The sequence below is a fragment of the Podarcis melisellensis genome (genome assembly GCF_964234715.1).
Source record: "Podarcis melisellensis genome assembly, chromosome: 7".
NCBI classification, from domain to species: Eukaryota; Metazoa; Chordata; class Lepidosauria; order Squamata; family Lacertidae; genus Podarcis; species Podarcis melisellensis.
The window spans coordinates 45236115-45253549 of record NC_138539.1 but is presented as its reverse complement, the minus strand read 5'-3'; the positions used below and the strand labels follow the sequence as shown (position 1 = coordinate 45253549).

Sequence of the window (17435 nt, the reverse complement as noted above, 5' to 3'; positions counted from 1 at the left end):
ATATGTAAGTGCAATATAAAATAATTGACAAATAAGAATTATTTAACCTTAGCTATATCACAAGGACTTCTTGGTATTACCTGTACATGCCTTTTTCCATGTTGCAACTTGCAAATTTCAGATGGATGATAATTAGATAGATAATGGTCATTTTCTCTGGTGGCACCCCATGTTTGGATTCTCATGCCTAGGTCCCTCCACTGTTTAAATATATTAATTAAATATATGTAAGGTATAACACACATGCATTTCCTTTCTGTACTCCCCTAGCAGCACCTTCTGTTCTAACCAAAGTACTAGGTTCCATGTATGTTCTTGGGAAATTATCATAGTTTAAAGGCTGGGGAAATTTTCTAAAGAAAAAAGCAGTGGAGCACTGTTGCTGCCATAGAATCTTGTATCTGAATTCCATTCATATAAGTTAATAGGAAGAAAATATGTAATGTCAGTCTAGCAGATTGAAGCACACCAGGTGGTACATGAGCTGCATGAACATCATTCCTGAATGTGAAGTAACTTAATCACAGGGAAGAAGCTGAGATTGAGGGCAGGGTTGGAAGTAGACATTCTACATATGTACTTCTGTAAAAAAAGTATTTTCTTTCTTCAGGCCAACCCCATATCACTGCATAATTAGGACATTGGTGCAGCATCACCTTCATGATAAATGTTGGGAAGCTGTTTATAATTTATTACTTCTGGAATGTAATAATGTCCTTTTTGCATAGTTCTCATTGACCTTGAAAGTTAGGATGAAAAATTAGTAAAATTCAAAGAATCTTGCTAAAGTGATTAAAAATAACTTACTTAGAAAAGAATCCCAACAGATTTTGGGAGTATGCGGATGCTAGAGTAGGCAGAAAGAAAAACAGGAATCCTTTTGCACGAATGGATTTCCGTTATGGAAACAGGTGGAATGTTGCCCAATATCTGCAACTTGACCATTGGACCATTACAGGATAACAATACAGTACTTTATATTTTATTTCAGTGCAATGAGGGTGTTACTGTCTAAGCTCCCAAGACCATGGATTGTAGATGAGAAAAAAGATGATGGCTATACTGCCTTGCATTTGGCAGCACTTAATAATCACGTGGAAGTGGCAGAACTCTTGGTGCATCAGGTAAGGGTTGCTTTTTAAAAAATATACTTTGGCAATTTTTTTTTTAAAGATATCTCCAAAACTTTTTTTCTATGCCAGTTTGCCTTTTAATGAGTTAGATCATTTGTACATGAGTATTTGTACAATGAGTATTGTCTACACTGTCACTGACTTTCCATGGTGTCTGGAAAAGTTCTTTATCATTGCCTGCTACTTGAGGCAACTGTGGAAATACCAGAAGTTGAATCTAGGATCTTTTGCACGCAAAGCACCTATTCTTCTAGTGAGCTGTGGCCCTGTCCATAATCCATGCAACACTGGTTTGTTTGCAGAGGTAGATCAATGGAATACACACACATTCTGAGGGATCTGTTTTGCCAATTCAGATATGACAAAGTTATATTTTCTACGTTATATTAGTGTATTTTACGATGACCCTGATTTTTTAGTGATTAACATATTTGTAAGAACATAAGAAGAGCCTGCCGGACCAGACCAATAACTCACCCAGTCCAGCATCCTGTTCTCACAGTGGCTGGCCAGATAGATGCCTATGGGAAACCTGCAATCAGGATTCATACACAAGAGCCCTCTCCCCTCCTGTGGCTTCTAGTAACTGCCATTGAGAAGCATTGCTGCCTCCAACTGTGGAGGCAGAGTATAGCCATCATGGCTTGTAGCCCTTGATAGCCCTCTCATGTTTTCGTTTAGGATTTTTTGAATCCTCTTTTAAAGCCATCCAGGCTGGTAGCCATCACTGCCTCCTGAGGAAGCGAGTTCCAGAGTTTAACTGTGTGCTGCATGAAGAAGTACTTTCTTTTATCCGTCTTGAGTCTTCCCACTTTGAGCTTCATTGGATGTCCATGGGCTCTATAATTATAAGAGAGGGGGAAAACTTTTATCTACCCACTTTCCCCAGGCCACTTTCTCCACTTTCTCTAAACTAAGAAGTCCCAAGCACTGCAACTTTTCTTCACAAGGAAGTTGCTCAATTCCCTTGATCATTTTGGCTACCTTTTTCTGAACCTTTTCTAACCCCTACAAATATCCTTTTTGAGGTGAGGTGACAAGAGCAGTATTCAAATATGGTTACATCATAAATTTGTATAACTGCATAATAATGCTGGCAGTTTTAATTCCTTTCCTAATTATCCCTACCATGGAATTTGCACTTTTCACAGCCGCCGCACACTAGTTAACCTTGCAGGAAGAAAGGCTCCCCCACTCCATTCTACCAGCTAGTCCCAGTGTAGCTTAAATTGCGCATTTGGTAAGGTGCTCATTCAGAAGCAGCTGTCCTTATTGTAAGCAAGTGGGAAAGTTACCAACTGAATGTCTAATCTAGTAAGACATTTTGAAGGTTGTTGCTTACATTAATTCCATTTGCAAGTAGTGTTATGCTCTTATGTATAAATTGGGTTTTAAAGATGACTAATGGAAAGATCTAATGCGGTTTTCATGTCACATGATCAATATTTAATGTATGCTATTATAAATAGTTAGATATTCATTTGGTTTTAGCCTCATGAACTAATATGTAGATGAAATATTTTTTGGCTTTTGGGAACATGGCAAGGGGGCTTCATCTGTCCACCCCACTGCTTGCCCATGCACGTCCCAAGAAAAGGTCCAGTTCAGGATTTCTTGTTGGTTTTAATGTTAATAAGTAACAATTGAAACATCTCTTTCAGGGCAATGCTAACCTGGATATCCAGAATGTAAATCAACAAACTGCACTGCACCTTGCTGTAGAACGACAGCACACCCAAATAGTGCGGGTAAGGTACCAATAGTAGACCATAAGGCAGTTTCTCAGACTGTAGGTTGCAGTTGCACAATTTGGTGCTTTTTTCTTTTACCAGGCCACAAGCACACAATTCCTGTTGTGTGGACCCTGCAATATATATGCTTGCTCATTCTCTCTAGTATATATCATGCTTAAATTCTGTTCAAACACATACTGTCTGTTGCTATATTAACATTTAAAAAATGAAATATACACTTGCTTTCAATATTCTCGCTAGTTCTATTGTAGATTGAAAAGTAGGGTACATTGATTGATTTGCACAACAACACTTCTGAATTATGCCTTGTGGCTGTCCCAGAGGAAAATTCGGGATGAAATATTCCTAAGGCTTGTTGTAGCTTGTTCCTATCATGCTACACTATGGTGTAGTGCAGTGTCTGAGCTGAGCTTGTACTCCTTACATTTTCACAGCAAACTTGTATTTTGCCTCCATTTTATCCCAACTATATTCATATTCCTGAATTTGGAAATAGGGAGGCATCAGAGGTGGTGTTGGTCAAATGAAATAAATATATATTTACAATATCACTGAATTGAAGCAGCTGCTGATAGAACACTCTTTTTGTTGTGTCCCAATGGTTGCATGAATGGAAGACAGCTTGTGCCACCTATCTCTTTGCCTCTTCCCTCTCTGTAGCCCTTGTATTTCCTGCTAAGCCTCACTAAATAGACTCCTAAATAGTGGGAGGTGGGGGAAATAATCTGAAATCAGATGGGGGAACCCTGCACAGTGCAGTCTCACTCTTCCTGTACATTGTGGCCTCCACTGTTCTGGAACCCGGTCCCCAACCCCATGGAGAGACTTTGGAGGGGGTGTTAGGGCTTCAGCGAAAGAGGAAGAGCAGGTTTGGTTGTCTGAGCTGCCTTCTGGTCATGCAACTATAATAATAATATTATAATAATTTATTATTTATACCCTGCCCATCTGGCTGCCTTTCCCCAGCCATTCAACTATTAGATGCAGCCCATTCTTATCAGCTTGTTACTTAACTCTGACATATCAAATTGTATGCTAGTTATATTTCTTGAGATTAAAATTAGATTTGGTAAAAACAGAGTTTAAAGTATACAGTGGTACCTTGGGTTGCAAACACCTTGGTTACAGACTTCACTAAGCCGAAAGTAGTACCTCGGGTTAAAAACTTTGCCCCAGGATGAGAACAGAAATCGTGTGGCAGTGGCATGGTGGCAGTGGGAGGCCCCATTAGCTAAAGTGGTACCTCAGGTTAAGAATGGTTTCAGGTTAAGAACAGACCTCGGAACGAATTAAGTTCGTAACCAGAGGTACCACTGTATAGCGTAAAAGATACAAATAAGTCTGAACATAATTAAAGTGACTTTGCATGGCAAATTTATGTGCTATTGTGCACTTCAGAGTTTCTAATGTGTCTATGACTCATTATGTGAGAAAATAAATGTTCAAAATGTTGAATTGTTTCTCCTCAGCTTCTAGTTCGTGCAGGTGCTAAACTGGATATTCAGGATAAAGATGGGGATACACCCCTCCATGAAGCCCTGAGGCATCATACTTTGTCACAGCTTCGTCAGCTCCAAGACATGCAAGATGTGGGCAAGGTAGATACTGCTTGGGAGCCATCGAAGAACACAGTAAATAATTTGAATTTATTTATTTCTTCTCTACTATACTTTCTCTCTGCAGTATGTTGCAAGATCCTGTTTTGTTTTGGACTGCTTTCTGTTTTCTGAAAAGCAATTATTTAAAGATAATATTCCATTAAATATAAATGCCAATTGAGAAGTAGTTTGGCATATTATCATGGACAACTTTGATAGAAAAACATTTTTTTAAAATCCCCAAATATTTCTGATTTTGGTAATCAGCTTATATTTCTTTTTAAAAGTTCATAAAATGTCATTTGAATTAACAAGCGGTAATCCAGAACAAAAATGAGCTAAATAATTATAGTATGCATGGCTTCTAACTTTTCAGTTGTATGCTTTGTACTAAACGATAGAAACTGACAATAGAATTTATATATATATTTTAGATAGTATTTTGAGCATATTTGTCTGTGTGGTTGTATATGCTAGGAAAGTGAGTTAATTTTTATTATTCAAGTAGTTTCATTGAGGCAGAACAATAGGAAAAAATAACTGCAGAGAAATTATGTGATTTTTATGGCAGTAGTGTTAACAGCAGATGGGGGTTAGAGTTGAACTTAAAAATATGGCAAATGCGAGAAGCGTGCTGAGTTGCACATGAAGGGTTGGTATGTGGGATGAATGACTTGGTACAAAAGAACTGACAACATCATGCATCATATCCAACACCAGTGCTCCACTAGTGCAGTGGACTTTCCCCGTGGGATTTCCTCCTCTTCTCATGTTCTCTGCAGCTCCCCATGCATACTCAAAATCAGCTCCATGGGGTAGGAGGACTCTAAGGAGCAGATTTAGATGGTATGTGGGGAGAGGGAGAGGAAGGGCAACACTTCCTGATCCAGAAAGCATTGAGAGAGCTTTAAAACCTTGATGCCGCTAGACTGTTAGATGCCCAAATTTATCCTTTGGGCTCTCTTTGGGGGTATACATTGCCTCTGTGCTCCCCCCCCCCCCAGCTCTCACAGCAAGTGAGCTGCTCAACTGGAGCAGAGAACCCACCATCCGCCATCTTCTGAGGCAACCTGGTAGTCCCACCCACTATGCCACTGGAATTCTGCACGTGCAGTGTTTGATACTACCAGACGATACAGTCTTTTACTCTGTTCAAGGAACTTTGAAAAGAACTAACTGCATGAAGTTACACTTCAGGGCTAGTATTTGCTCAGATCTATTAATGATACAGTTTTGTCTTGTTGGTTTTGTTTTCTCATAAGATATTATTTTGCAGGTACATCATTAGTTGCGAATTTACTTTCTTTCAGTTGATAATGGGACTGGGTACTCAGGGAGCAGAAAAGAAGAGTGCAGCATCTATTGCCTGCTTCCTGGCAGCTAACGGAGCTGACCTTGGTATTCGTAATAAGAAGGGTCAGTCGCCCCTTGACTTGTGTCCTGATCCTAGCCTCTGTAAAGCATTGGCTAAATGTCACAAAGAAAAAGTCAGGTTTGTATTGTAGCAGCGCAATAGGATTAACCCACATTTCCTTTCCAATTTTCTGTTTGCTATAGAACAGCTGATAAAGTACACACACACACATATGTTGTAACCTGTCCTGGGACGTTATGGGGTGAAGGGTGGGTAAGAAACCTTGTAAATAAATAAGTACGCTTATCCCAATTCTAAGAGAAGCAAATAAAATTAAGGTAGATTTGCATTCTCGCAATATTTATTTTCTTGTGAGCTAAAATGAATAGTGGTGTTTTCATATAGGTTTCTTAATGTATACAATATTTGGTTTAGCTGACAAGCAAGGGTTTAAATCCAGCTCAGTTTGGTGGCAAAGACAGTCAGCCCTGGTGTTTTGCAGGCATTGACTGAGAGAGGGATTTCTCCTGTATACAGTCAATACTTGAAAAATTCAGGCTTCTTTCTCTGCTCCTGATGATCAGAAGGAGAGAAAGAAGCCTTTGCTAGCCCTATGTTTAACACTTTGAGAAGGGCCAATCACAGAGCTGACAGAGAAGGGAGAAAGATTCCTTTTGCAAGCATTGACAATGAGAAGTTCCACTTGCTGGCAGTGCCTGCAAAATGCAGACTACTTTCTTCTTTCCAGTCCCATGGTGCAACACATAAGGCGGCAATGCCCCTTGAGCTATGGTTCCCAAATGCTTGGGGTACCATATGCAGGGGATTTGAATGGGCAGGCAGGGCAACCGTATGACATCATAATGACATGTGATACACAGGTGAGTTATTCTGCCCACAAGTTGTCCTGCGGGATGGGGCCTGAAAAAAATCAGCCCCTGGAACCAAAATGTTTTCTCCACCCCAGGGCTTGTGGAAGCTTTTTCTTCAATCATTTATTTTATTTTGCCATTAACTTTTAATTAACATTTCATACAATGTTTTTGTTTTTGAATTTTGAATTCAGTGTCCACTGTGGCTATTCTGTGCATACTGCTCTCAGCAACATTTTGAAATTGGTCAAAACTTTGAGATAGAAAATTACTTAATTCATGCTCCCTGTTCCAGATCATACAGGAAGTCAGGAATTTTGGAATATGAGCCATGATCAAAATCGGCTCTTCCGTCTACATACACACTGTTGCAAATATTCTCCCAGGGGCAGCACCTTGTGTGTCATGGGATATTGGTGTAGAAAGCCCCTGACCATGCATTGGATTTTTAAGCTGCCTAGGAAACTTGCCAATTGAAGGAATGAGGTAAAGGTTCCTGTGCCCAGTCTGAATTCTGTATGCAGCACTTTAGATCCCAGCTGTTGCCTCTTTATTCTTCAGTGGGCCTCACAGGTTTTTGAAATATTTAAATAATAATCCAAGGTTTTGCCAGTTTTCCAACATAAATTTAACTAAATGTCAGTCGAAAGTGCATATAGCCATGTTTTCCTGTTAAGGGAGGGGAACCTCAGAGAAGAAACTGTTCTGTAATATATTTATTAAGACCATTTGTCAGGTTTTTTTTGCATAATACCTAGCCTGATTGAGTTTTGATGAATTCAGCTTTACATGCACACTTTGTGACATTTTAAGAAGTATTAAAGAAATTCTTCTGTTATTTGTTTTCCATTTTTACTAAATGTCAGTGCCGCTCTAAGTGTTAAAACAGTCCAGGAGGAATGTAAAAAAATAAAAAATTAATATACTTACCAAGCTTAAGGTTTTTTGCCCTTGGCATGATTTTAAGCTATACATAATAGCCACTTTTTTCTACCTAATTCTTTCTACCTTAATGGCAGGGTGCATTGTTTACTATTACCCTGAATTTCCAATGCAGATGAGTAAATATTAATCTTGAAGAATACAACAAAGTATGATATAATGCAAAATGATTACATATACAGTCATACCTTGGGTTACAGATGCTTCAGGTTGCGCACCGCGCCAAACCCGGAAGTTCCGGAACGGGTTACTTCCGGGATTCGGCGCAGAAGCGCCGAATCATGACCCACGCGTGTGCAGACACGGTGCTGCGCATTGCAAATGTCCCTCCCGCACGGATCACGTTCACAACCAGAGCATCCACTGTATAGGGTGAAATTGAACACCCATCTTTTTCCAATCATTCAACCTGAAAAAGCATTGCAACTTACCAAATGGAATGATGCCCCCTCTCCCCTCCCATGTACTCTCTTCTAGGGGTTCTCATCCCAAGCTAATTTTGGGGGATGCAGGAGGTGGAGAGGAGGGGAAAGCCCTGTTACGCATGTGGAAGTCATTGTACATGGCTTCCACTAACATGGCTGGTTAGGTGAACTATGCAGATTATGTTGAATATTTATATAATATCTCAATGAATATTTGTGTTTAGTGGTCAGGTTGGTTCCCGGAGCCCTTCTATGATCAGCAATGATTCAGAAACCTTAGAAGAATGCATGGTATGTTCTGATATGAAGAGAGATACTCTATTTGGTCCATGTGGGCATATTGCTACCTGTTCTCTCTGTTCACCAAGAGTCAAGAAATGCCTTATCTGCAAAGAACAAGTTCAATCCAGGACAAAGGTGCGTGCTTTTATTTCCAGCTCATTTTAGTATGACATACCTTAAAATATAAGTGTTTATGCGCCATTTTAAACTTCGAGCATTTTAAATGATGCTCTTAGAATCAAACAGCAGAAACACTTAAGCAAATTACAGTCTTGGTTATAGTCCTAAGCAGCAGACTTTATATTCTTATGAATTACTTTTGACTGTTCTAAATCCTCTGCCAATTGTTTTCATTAGATGATCCCAAGTTCTGGTGATATGAGTAAAAGAAAAGAAATCTCTCTCCGCTTTCTGCATGCTTTGCAGAATTTTATAAACCTTTTCCAACTCTCACTGGTTGGCTTTTGAAGCTAAAGCCCGCCCCCAGCTTTTCACCTTCCTTTGTACAGAATGTGCTCCACCCTCATGACTATGTTGATCGACTTTCTCTGCACCTTTACTAGGTCTACAGTTTTGGGAGACATCCCTTTTGCATCTCTGCAGTTTCCTTTGGTTTTCACCACCCTGAAGAATTTGGTGTTTGCAGACTTGCCCACCTTGCTGCTCCTCTTTAAGTCCAAATCATTTATGAAAAAATTAAAAACCACTGGTTGCTTAGGGGACCCTGTCTCCCCTCACTCCACTGTGAGGACTGTCCATTTATTCATTCTTTTTTTTAACCAGTTTCCAATCTGTTGCTAAGCTAACTCAGGAGTATTTGTGAAAAGCTTTAAAAAAAAATAAAAATACAAGCGTATTGTGTCTATCAGATCATCCTTTCCTAAGTGCTGACACACTCAAAGAATGTTCAAATGTTGTGAGACTGGAGCCATTGTGTCTTCCTAGCAAGACGTGTTATTCTATATGCTTTATAGTGTTATTTTTAATCATATTTTGAACTAATGTGCCCAGAACAGACATTAAGCTGATTAAGCTACAATTGAGAAACTAAAAGCTTCTTTATGAAAAGTTGAAGAGCTATGTAATTTTTCTTTGTAGATTGAAGAATGTGTAGTATGTTCAGACAAAAAAGCAGCTGTGCTCTTTCAGCCGTGTGGACACATGTGTGCTTGTGAAAGTAAGTTCTTCTGTTGGCTAACAATTGTTCTATGGAATAAGATGATTAAATTCACTTACTGAAATAGATCAAGTTTATTGGAAGATGGATGTATTAAAATATAAAAGTCAGTTTCTGAGTTTGTCTCACTCAAATGTATAAGGGGTGTTCTGCCCACCCCCCTTACCAGAGAAGAGGAAAAGCTTAGTCCCAGATTAGTGTGAGATTTATCCCTTTGCTTATAAAAGTGAATAACTGATTGTAGATGCTGGTGGGAGGAGCATACCTTTTTGAAACTATCTTGTGCTATATGATAAACTGTCTCCAGTTCCTAACATGGATGAATCAATATTCACTGGTGAGGACTATGCAAAACGGGTGTGCTATGTGTTCTAGGCTCCCTGGGATATTTTCTTGTTAATCTGTTCATTACATTCCACTTTTACATTAAATAAGTAAAAAAAAAAACTGCATCAATCTGAATAATTCCCCCCCCCCTCCAGATTGTGCCAGCCTGATGAAAAAATGTGTACAGTGTCGGGCAGTGGTAGAGCGAAGAGTGCCTTTCATTATGTGTTGTGGTGGAAAAGGTACAGAAGACTCCACAGATGACATTGGTGAGTTTGTTTATTTTTCTTCTTTTAGCAGTGGTTTCAATTTGCAAACTCCTTCCTGATTCAGGAAATGGATTGCATTGGAACCATTGTTCTGATGCAACTAAGGGGCTAGTAGTAATTTTTAAATTGGTTCAGCTCTTTTGTAAGTATTTCGTGTCACCATTGTCTTTTCTCTGCATTGTGTAGCAAGTGGAAACATTCCTGTTCTGCAGAAAGACAAGGACAATACCAATGTCAACGCTGATGTACAGAAATTGCAGCAGCAGTTGCAGGACATAAAGGAACAGGTAAAAAAAATAGATAACTTTTATGATCAATATCAAAAGAAAGCTTTGTTTTTTTAGGGCATTATATGCAAGTTATCAATATAAAGGTTTATGTTATGAATATTATTATTGTTATTTTAATTTACCACCAATCCTTCATCTTAACGTCATGGGGCAAGTTACACTAATTAAAACAACAATTAAAGGAATATAAATAGTAGGCATACTGTACACTGCAGTTATTGTCACCAACTCTAGAATATCTCCCTAAGCATCTTTTAGGTTCAGTAATAAATTTTATATAAAAAAGGAAAAATATTCAGGACGTACTCTTTCTTCTGTTTTCACATAAAATGTCCACATACACAAACTGGATTTTTAAAAAATGATGCATGGATGTATGTTGCGGAAAGGCAACTCATTTCACGTATGTTTAACAATTGGAATGTAGGACAAAAGCCACATCATTTGAAAAAATTACATTTCTTTTCTTCAGACCTTATGGCAGATTGAATATGGGTTTTAAACCTCTGCAAATAGTGAAACCCTGCCATGTAGAAGGGTTGTTTTTTTAAATAAAAAAAATCCTTATTAGAAATGACATTTCTATTTGGACTTTATCAACCTTTATCTATTAGTCCACTATTTTGTTACCCAGCCCTTATCCACAAAGCTGATGGTAAAAATAAATAACAGTGATAAAAGTAAGACAGTAGTTCCAGGCAGTAGTGTTGAGTTCAGCTCCCTCTGAATCAGGGCAGCAAGGAAGTGCCAGTAGGGTGCTACTGCTAAGACAATCACTGCAAAGGCGCTCCCTCATCTATTCATGTCTTATTCTTTCTCCTCTCCTCTGCCCACTTTCTAGCTCAAACACTGCAGAAAGTATAAACAGCAATGGTTCTTACGTAAACTGCAGAGCAGATCATGGGGGTGCGTGGGGAGAGAAGAGGAAGGGGAAATCCCATTGCATGAGTGGAACTGTTTGTACAGTGCTGGATGTAATCCATAGTCTCTTCTCCCCTGCCACCAGAGAACAGAACAAGAGCCAAAGAGAACAAATCCACAGGAAACTACTACTAGTCCTGCTTTCAAAAGCATTCCTAATTTTTATGCTTTTATTAAAAAGGAGGGGAGAAAGATGAATGCGCAGATAAAAAGCCAAAAGCCACCTTTAGTTTGTTCCCCTCCCCGCCCCCAAACTTATATTTAAACTTATTTTCAGGACAGCAGTGATCCTCCAACTGAGCAGTGAGTTTCCTGAATGGTCTATCCTTCCAAGGACAAATCAGCTAAGTCATCCAAACTAGACTCTGCCTTCCTTTCTGTCCTGTAGGCAGGACCAACAGTCTCCTTTCTGGCCTCCTTTGGTACAGACAGCACTTGGGCGTTCTAATAAAGTCATGGCCTCCATTTTTATTTAATATCACATCAGACAGAGTTCTACAGACTCAAAGGGGTCATAATATCTGGAAATAGATGGAGATTTCATTTTTAGTTGCCATTAGAAATTCCGAAAGGGTTTGTGTGTTTCCAAAATTTCAGAAGTGTTTAAATGAGCTTCACAGTCTGTTTCTGTGTGACAGATTTATTTCATGTTTCACTATACCTTTTAATTGTATAAAATAGATGTCATTTACAAAGACAGTTATGTCCTTAGCAATGATGGTCATGATAATAAAAATATGAAGAATGTAGCATTGCTTCAAAACTTTGAATGTATTTAGCAAATGTGAAGTTGGCCTAAGCCCATATACAACACAAAATGATTCTGGTGTATCTTTCTGTGAGGAACGCTAAAGATGTATGTTAAGTGCTTTGAGAATTTTTAATCGCTGAGTTAAATTTTAGCAACACTATTTTAAGGCAGGTTGTTGATGAGTATCCTTCAGAGTTTTTTATGGTATTTATTTCACCAGCCTCACTATCTGAAAATGGTATTTACATTAGGCGTACTAAGCTAATAAGGTATAATACTTGGTTATTATTTGTCTCCAGACAGTTCTTTAGTTTCATTTTTGTCTCTTACAGACCATGTGTCCCGTGTGTTTGGACCGTCTAAAGAATATGATCTTTCTCTGTGGTCACGGAACATGTCAGCTTTGTGGCGATCGAATGAGTGAATGTCCTATTTGCCGAAAGGCTATTGAACGAAGAATCCTTTTGTATTAAAATATAAAGTGTCTTACAGTAGCTTGTCATATTATTACTACGTTTTGCTCATTGAATCTTCATAAGCTTTAGTGGCAGCTAAAGTTTGTCCTGAAAACATTTCTAATGCTATGGAGTTGTTGCATTGTAAGTGCTTAGACTGACAATACAAATCAGTATTTGAGTGGTCAACCTCTCCTATCAAGAAAGCTAAACCAAGTTTAGGTTAATTAACAATGCAGCCTTTTTTATATCTTTTGCCTTTCCTTTTCTCCCCAACCCCTTTATGTTAAAGGGACAATTTCCTGTTGGTATTTTTATTTTATATGTATGAACTCTAATTTCACTGTTGATTTTTATACTGTCAGCTGCTTTCATGTATAAATATTTTTAATTCTCTAAATTGTATTTGTTTTAAATACGTTTTCATAGTAGTGTCAGTAATAAATTGCAAAAGCAAGCTAAACCTCGGAGCTAGGTACAGGAATTTTTTAAAATCAGCACAATAAATGAATAGTGTTTCAGTATTACAAAATGCCTCTAAAATCTGAAAGCCTATAATTTTGTATGGTTTTCTTATTGTCCCACATTAGTTTAAAGGAGAATGAGGATTATTACAAAAGTTGCTGATTTTAAAGGGCTGCTTGTAGCCTCCACATACATAGCAGGGGTGCCTTCTAGAATTGGCCTCCTGAAAAGCCGCCTCCACAAATGGGGAAAACTCCCAATGTGATGGTGCTGAAGATAGTACAGGCTGTTGCTAGTAATGAAAAGAAAACGCACTGCATAATATAGCAAGCCCTTCTTTCGGCCTGAAAGGCTTTCAGGATCTCGGCCATAATCCCTTCAACTGAGAGAACAGTTTTTAGAATGGTGACAGACATTATTATTTGTATACTTGCAAAAGAAAACCATTCTATCTGTAGGCTAGAATTTAACATTTTAAGTCTAGTAATTGGACTTAAATGCCACCTTGCAAAAAGGGAATATACAGCAGAGAGTTTTAAGATAAATAGGAACAATAGCTTCTGTGATATGAATATTACTCATTTTGGTGCAGACTTCGCAGTATGCATGAACTTTTCTTTTCTGAAACTTCATTGGGACCATTCAGTTAATAACCAAGACAGTGCTTGATATGTCTGTGAGATTTCTATAAATTGGGGGGCTGTTTAGGGAGGATAAGGCAATGATGGGTTAATATAAATGCTATCCAAGGATATGGAAAAGCATCTTGCTCTGAATGTTCTGCAGTAGGCTGTAGATAGTCTCCCAAAGATTAAATCACATATTTTAGATGGTGCATGATTGCAGAGATTAAGTTAATTTTTGGATTTATAATTAACAGATACACCATTTATTTGTATTTAACTCCAATTCAGACAAATTCTTATAAGCATGTGGTGAAACATTAGATTAGAAAGAAAATTGCCTTTAACAATTTGATTCCTGTTAAATTTACTCAAAGGGAATTACTTGCAGGAATAGACTATATTTGGTAAATATAATCTGTGTCATATAAATTTGAGTTGAGATTTTTATTTTATTTTATGCAGAAGTTTGCAAATTGCCTGGAACAAAGTTAATCATGTCTTAGGAATGGTTTGTGATGAAAGAAGGTACAGAAACATTGCATACATAAAAATATCCATGGTATATAGGATTGTGCTGCAATTCCTAAGCACAGCCATCTGGAAGTTCCACAAAAGCAAACGGGTCTTGGATCCCTTACATTTATCTTTCAAAAAAAGATGCATATGATTGTGTATTAGAATGAAGTATAAATTTGTTAAATAAGTGTGAGCTGCTTGACTTCTTAGACAAGCATGCTTACATTTATAAAATACTTGTTTCTGTTCTGATTTTGAAATTGCTGGCTATTTAATTGTATAGTTGCTGCAGTATTTCAAAAGTGAAATAGCTAGTTCCAAGAACAATTTGGATAACTATTTCCACAAACGGTCTTCTGAAATTGTGCATGCATATGCACAGAAAAAAGATCTTAGAGAGTTTATTAATAGTAACATAATTAATAAAATAATGTGGCACATGAGGTAGTTGTTTTTTTTTTCAGGAGTTTGCCATCAAAGAACTTTTCATTGATTTTGAACACCCAGTTTATATAAGGAACTAAAACAAACGAGGCATTTTATGCCGAAAAGTAAAGGAAGAATGTTGTATGTCATAGGTAGGGCAAATGTCAATGCTTTGGTGACAAAGGAGTTTCTGGTATACAATGGTGTAATTCTGTGTTCTATTATTTTAGCACAGCTGGAAAAGTTGAATGATAAAGTTATTAAATCATTTTGTATCCTCTGTCCCTTTTCTCCGTTCTACAAAACACGTTCATAGCATGACTAGTCTTATAAGCAGGTCAATTAAGTTATTCATTGTCTAAGAGAATGGACGCGAGGTGCTGCATTGACCTCAAATCTAGTAGAAGGAAGTAGGGCACTTGTATTAGAAATCTTACTTTTTGTTGCTTTGATGCTATTTTATGTCATTCTGTTCACAATGTAGAGAACAAAATTATTTTAACGTCCCTTAGCCAACAGAAAACTACATTTGTTTAAACCTTTCTTAATTTATTTAATAAGTAGTTTGTTAAACCTTTATAGTATAGAAGACAGATGTTGAGACTTGAATTTATACTTTTATTAAACTGTAAATATAAACCTGAAGTGTATGACTGTGTCAAACTATATTCTAATCTGCACTATATTAGAAACAGTACTTGCAGTCCTGATCAGAGAACTACGCATAGGGCCCAACACCTATGGTAAAAGGGTTCCTATGGATAGTGTTCCAGTAATAAGCTGCCTAAACTAGCTGTGTGCTCCCTTCTGGCTGTGCAGCCAGTGCCCTAACTCCAATGTTCTGCACTGTGCCTGTGCTGTATAGCAGCTGAGGGTGAGGAGGGTTGCCAAGGGCCACTGGAAGTAGGACACTACAGTGGTACCTCGGGTTAAGTACTTAATTGGTTCCGGAGGTCCGTTCTTAACCTGAAACTGTTCTTAACCTGAAGCACCACTTTAGCTAATGGGGCCTCCTGCTGCCGCCGCACTGCCAGAGCGTGATTTCTGTTCTCATCCTGAAGCAAAGTTCTTAACCCGAGGTACTATTTCTGGATTAGAGGAGTCTGTAACCTGAAGCGTATGTAATCCGAGGTACCACTACTTCACAGCCAATAGGTGAAAAGAGCAGCTGTGCAATACAGCAGCAGGAAACTACCATATTTTTTTGCCGTATAAGACGCACCTAGTTTTTAGAGGTGGAAAACAAGAAACAAGAATGCAACGCAAAGCCTCTTGAGCGAAGAGGGAGGAGTGCTCCCGCTGCGCTCAATAGGCTTCTCGTGGCTATTGCTGAAGCCAGGAGAGCAAGAGGGATCGCTGCGCACCTATCCCTCTTGCTCTTCTGGCTTCAGCGATAGCTGCGCAGCCTGCATTCACTCCATAAGAGCACACACATTTCCCCTTACTTTTTAGGAGGGGAAAAGTGTGTCTTATAGAGCGAAAAATACGGTACATTTCTCACATGGGCCCTAAAACTACCAAGTCAGCTGTAGTCATCCTGTTGCTTGAAGATAGGAAAATGTCATCACTGCCAGCAGAATCTTTGACACACTCCTTCCTTGGAGTCAGTTTGGCTTCTAACCAGATGTAGAAAAATACCTAATACTCAAGGAATTACAATGCAACATCCATAAAAGCACAATAACACAAATACATATGTGCACTGGCTGCACTCTAGACATTTGGGTCTTCAATTATTGCATGTATGTTGGTCAGCCGTGGGATGGGGGTGGAGTCCTGGTTTTGCCCTAGTGCTCCCTCAGAAACACCCTTCAAGGGAGGAGAGTGGTCCCTTCTTGAGTGGGCACTAGGACAACAGCCGTGTTCTTAAGCTGCTCCTATTGACTTAAGTGAGTACCAGCTAAATTAAGTACGTATTTGAAATAACCTGCTGGAGGAGACACCTCTGAAGCACAACCTCTGAAAAAGAGTACAAATCTATTTTGCAATATTTTGTGAATATACAGTACTTGGGTTCAGCCAAGTAGCTACCTGACACCCATGTTGCAATGGTGCATTTGTTGAAAAAATGCCTGCACTTGTGGCCACTTGAGTAGACTGAGTTGTGTCATTAGGAGGCACCAAATTCAGAGAACTGTAAACTCAACAAATGCAAGCACTGAGCAACCTAGCAAGAGAAGACCCAGACATTATTCTGCCCAACAAAAGTGGATGAAATGACCCAAGGATTCTGTTTTGCAGAAGGATTTAGTATGATGTATATAAACAATGTCCTATGAACATCTAGAGATGCATTCTAAGATGGGTTAATTGGAGATGGTCACAAAGTGGATAACATCAATTATTTCAGCTTGTGGAAAACTGAATTTATCTCTTGCAGAGTTCAGCAGAATGTGCTGGTTTCTCATGCCTCTGATCTTAAACTTTCTGTAGCATGGATTCCAAGTGTCTAGATGTGGGGATTCCAGAATCCAGAGGTTGGCAATCACACTTCAGTGGTCAAAGTATGAAACTATTAAGAATGAAAGGGTAGGGGAAAGCAGGCAAGAGGTCAAAACAGATCACAAAATTAATGTGGCTCTAAAACTGGACTAATTCCAGCTTACCAACTAACAGTATAGTATTTCTAGACCAGTGTTTCCCAACCTTTTTTGGGCAAAGGCACACTTGTTTGATGAAAAAAATCTTGAGGCACACCACCATTACAGCCCCGTGACGTCAGCGCGCAGCGTCACGCCGGGAGGGACGCACAAAGTGTAACTTTCAATTTTTTTCCCCTCCCCCTTGCCGGGGAACCTCCAAGCTTTGGGGGTGGGGGGGGGAGGAGGCAGCAAAGCGAGGGACTGAGGGAC

At 38.8% G+C, this 17435-nt stretch overlaps 1 protein-coding gene across 2 annotated transcripts in view; it reads left to right on the top strand.

Annotated features, from left to right (window-relative positions):
- Positions 1-14863, top strand: part of MIB1 (MIB E3 ubiquitin protein ligase 1) — a 41559-nt gene extending 26696 nt beyond the window's left edge. Inside the window, exons 13-22 of one of the 2 annotated variants that reach the window (XM_081918040.1) lie at positions 992-1124; positions 2795-2881; positions 4357-4518; positions 5796-5977; positions 8303-8495; positions 9459-9537; positions 10020-10133; positions 10320-10420; positions 11622-11647; positions 12428-14863. In XM_081918040.1, coding sequence (XP_081774166.1) covers positions 992-1124; positions 2795-2881; positions 4357-4518; positions 5796-5977; positions 8303-8495; positions 9459-9537; positions 10020-10133; positions 10320-10420; positions 11622-11647; positions 12428-12458 — 1108 coding nt within the window. In that variant the 3' untranslated portion in view covers positions 12459-14863. The remainder of the gene's footprint in view (positions 1-991; positions 1125-2794; positions 2882-4356; positions 4519-5795; positions 5978-8302; positions 8496-9458; positions 9538-10019; positions 10134-10319; positions 10421-11621; positions 11648-12427) is intronic. The other variant, XM_081918039.1, reaches the window with a different exon arrangement.
- Positions 14864-17435: the final 2572 nt, after the last annotated feature.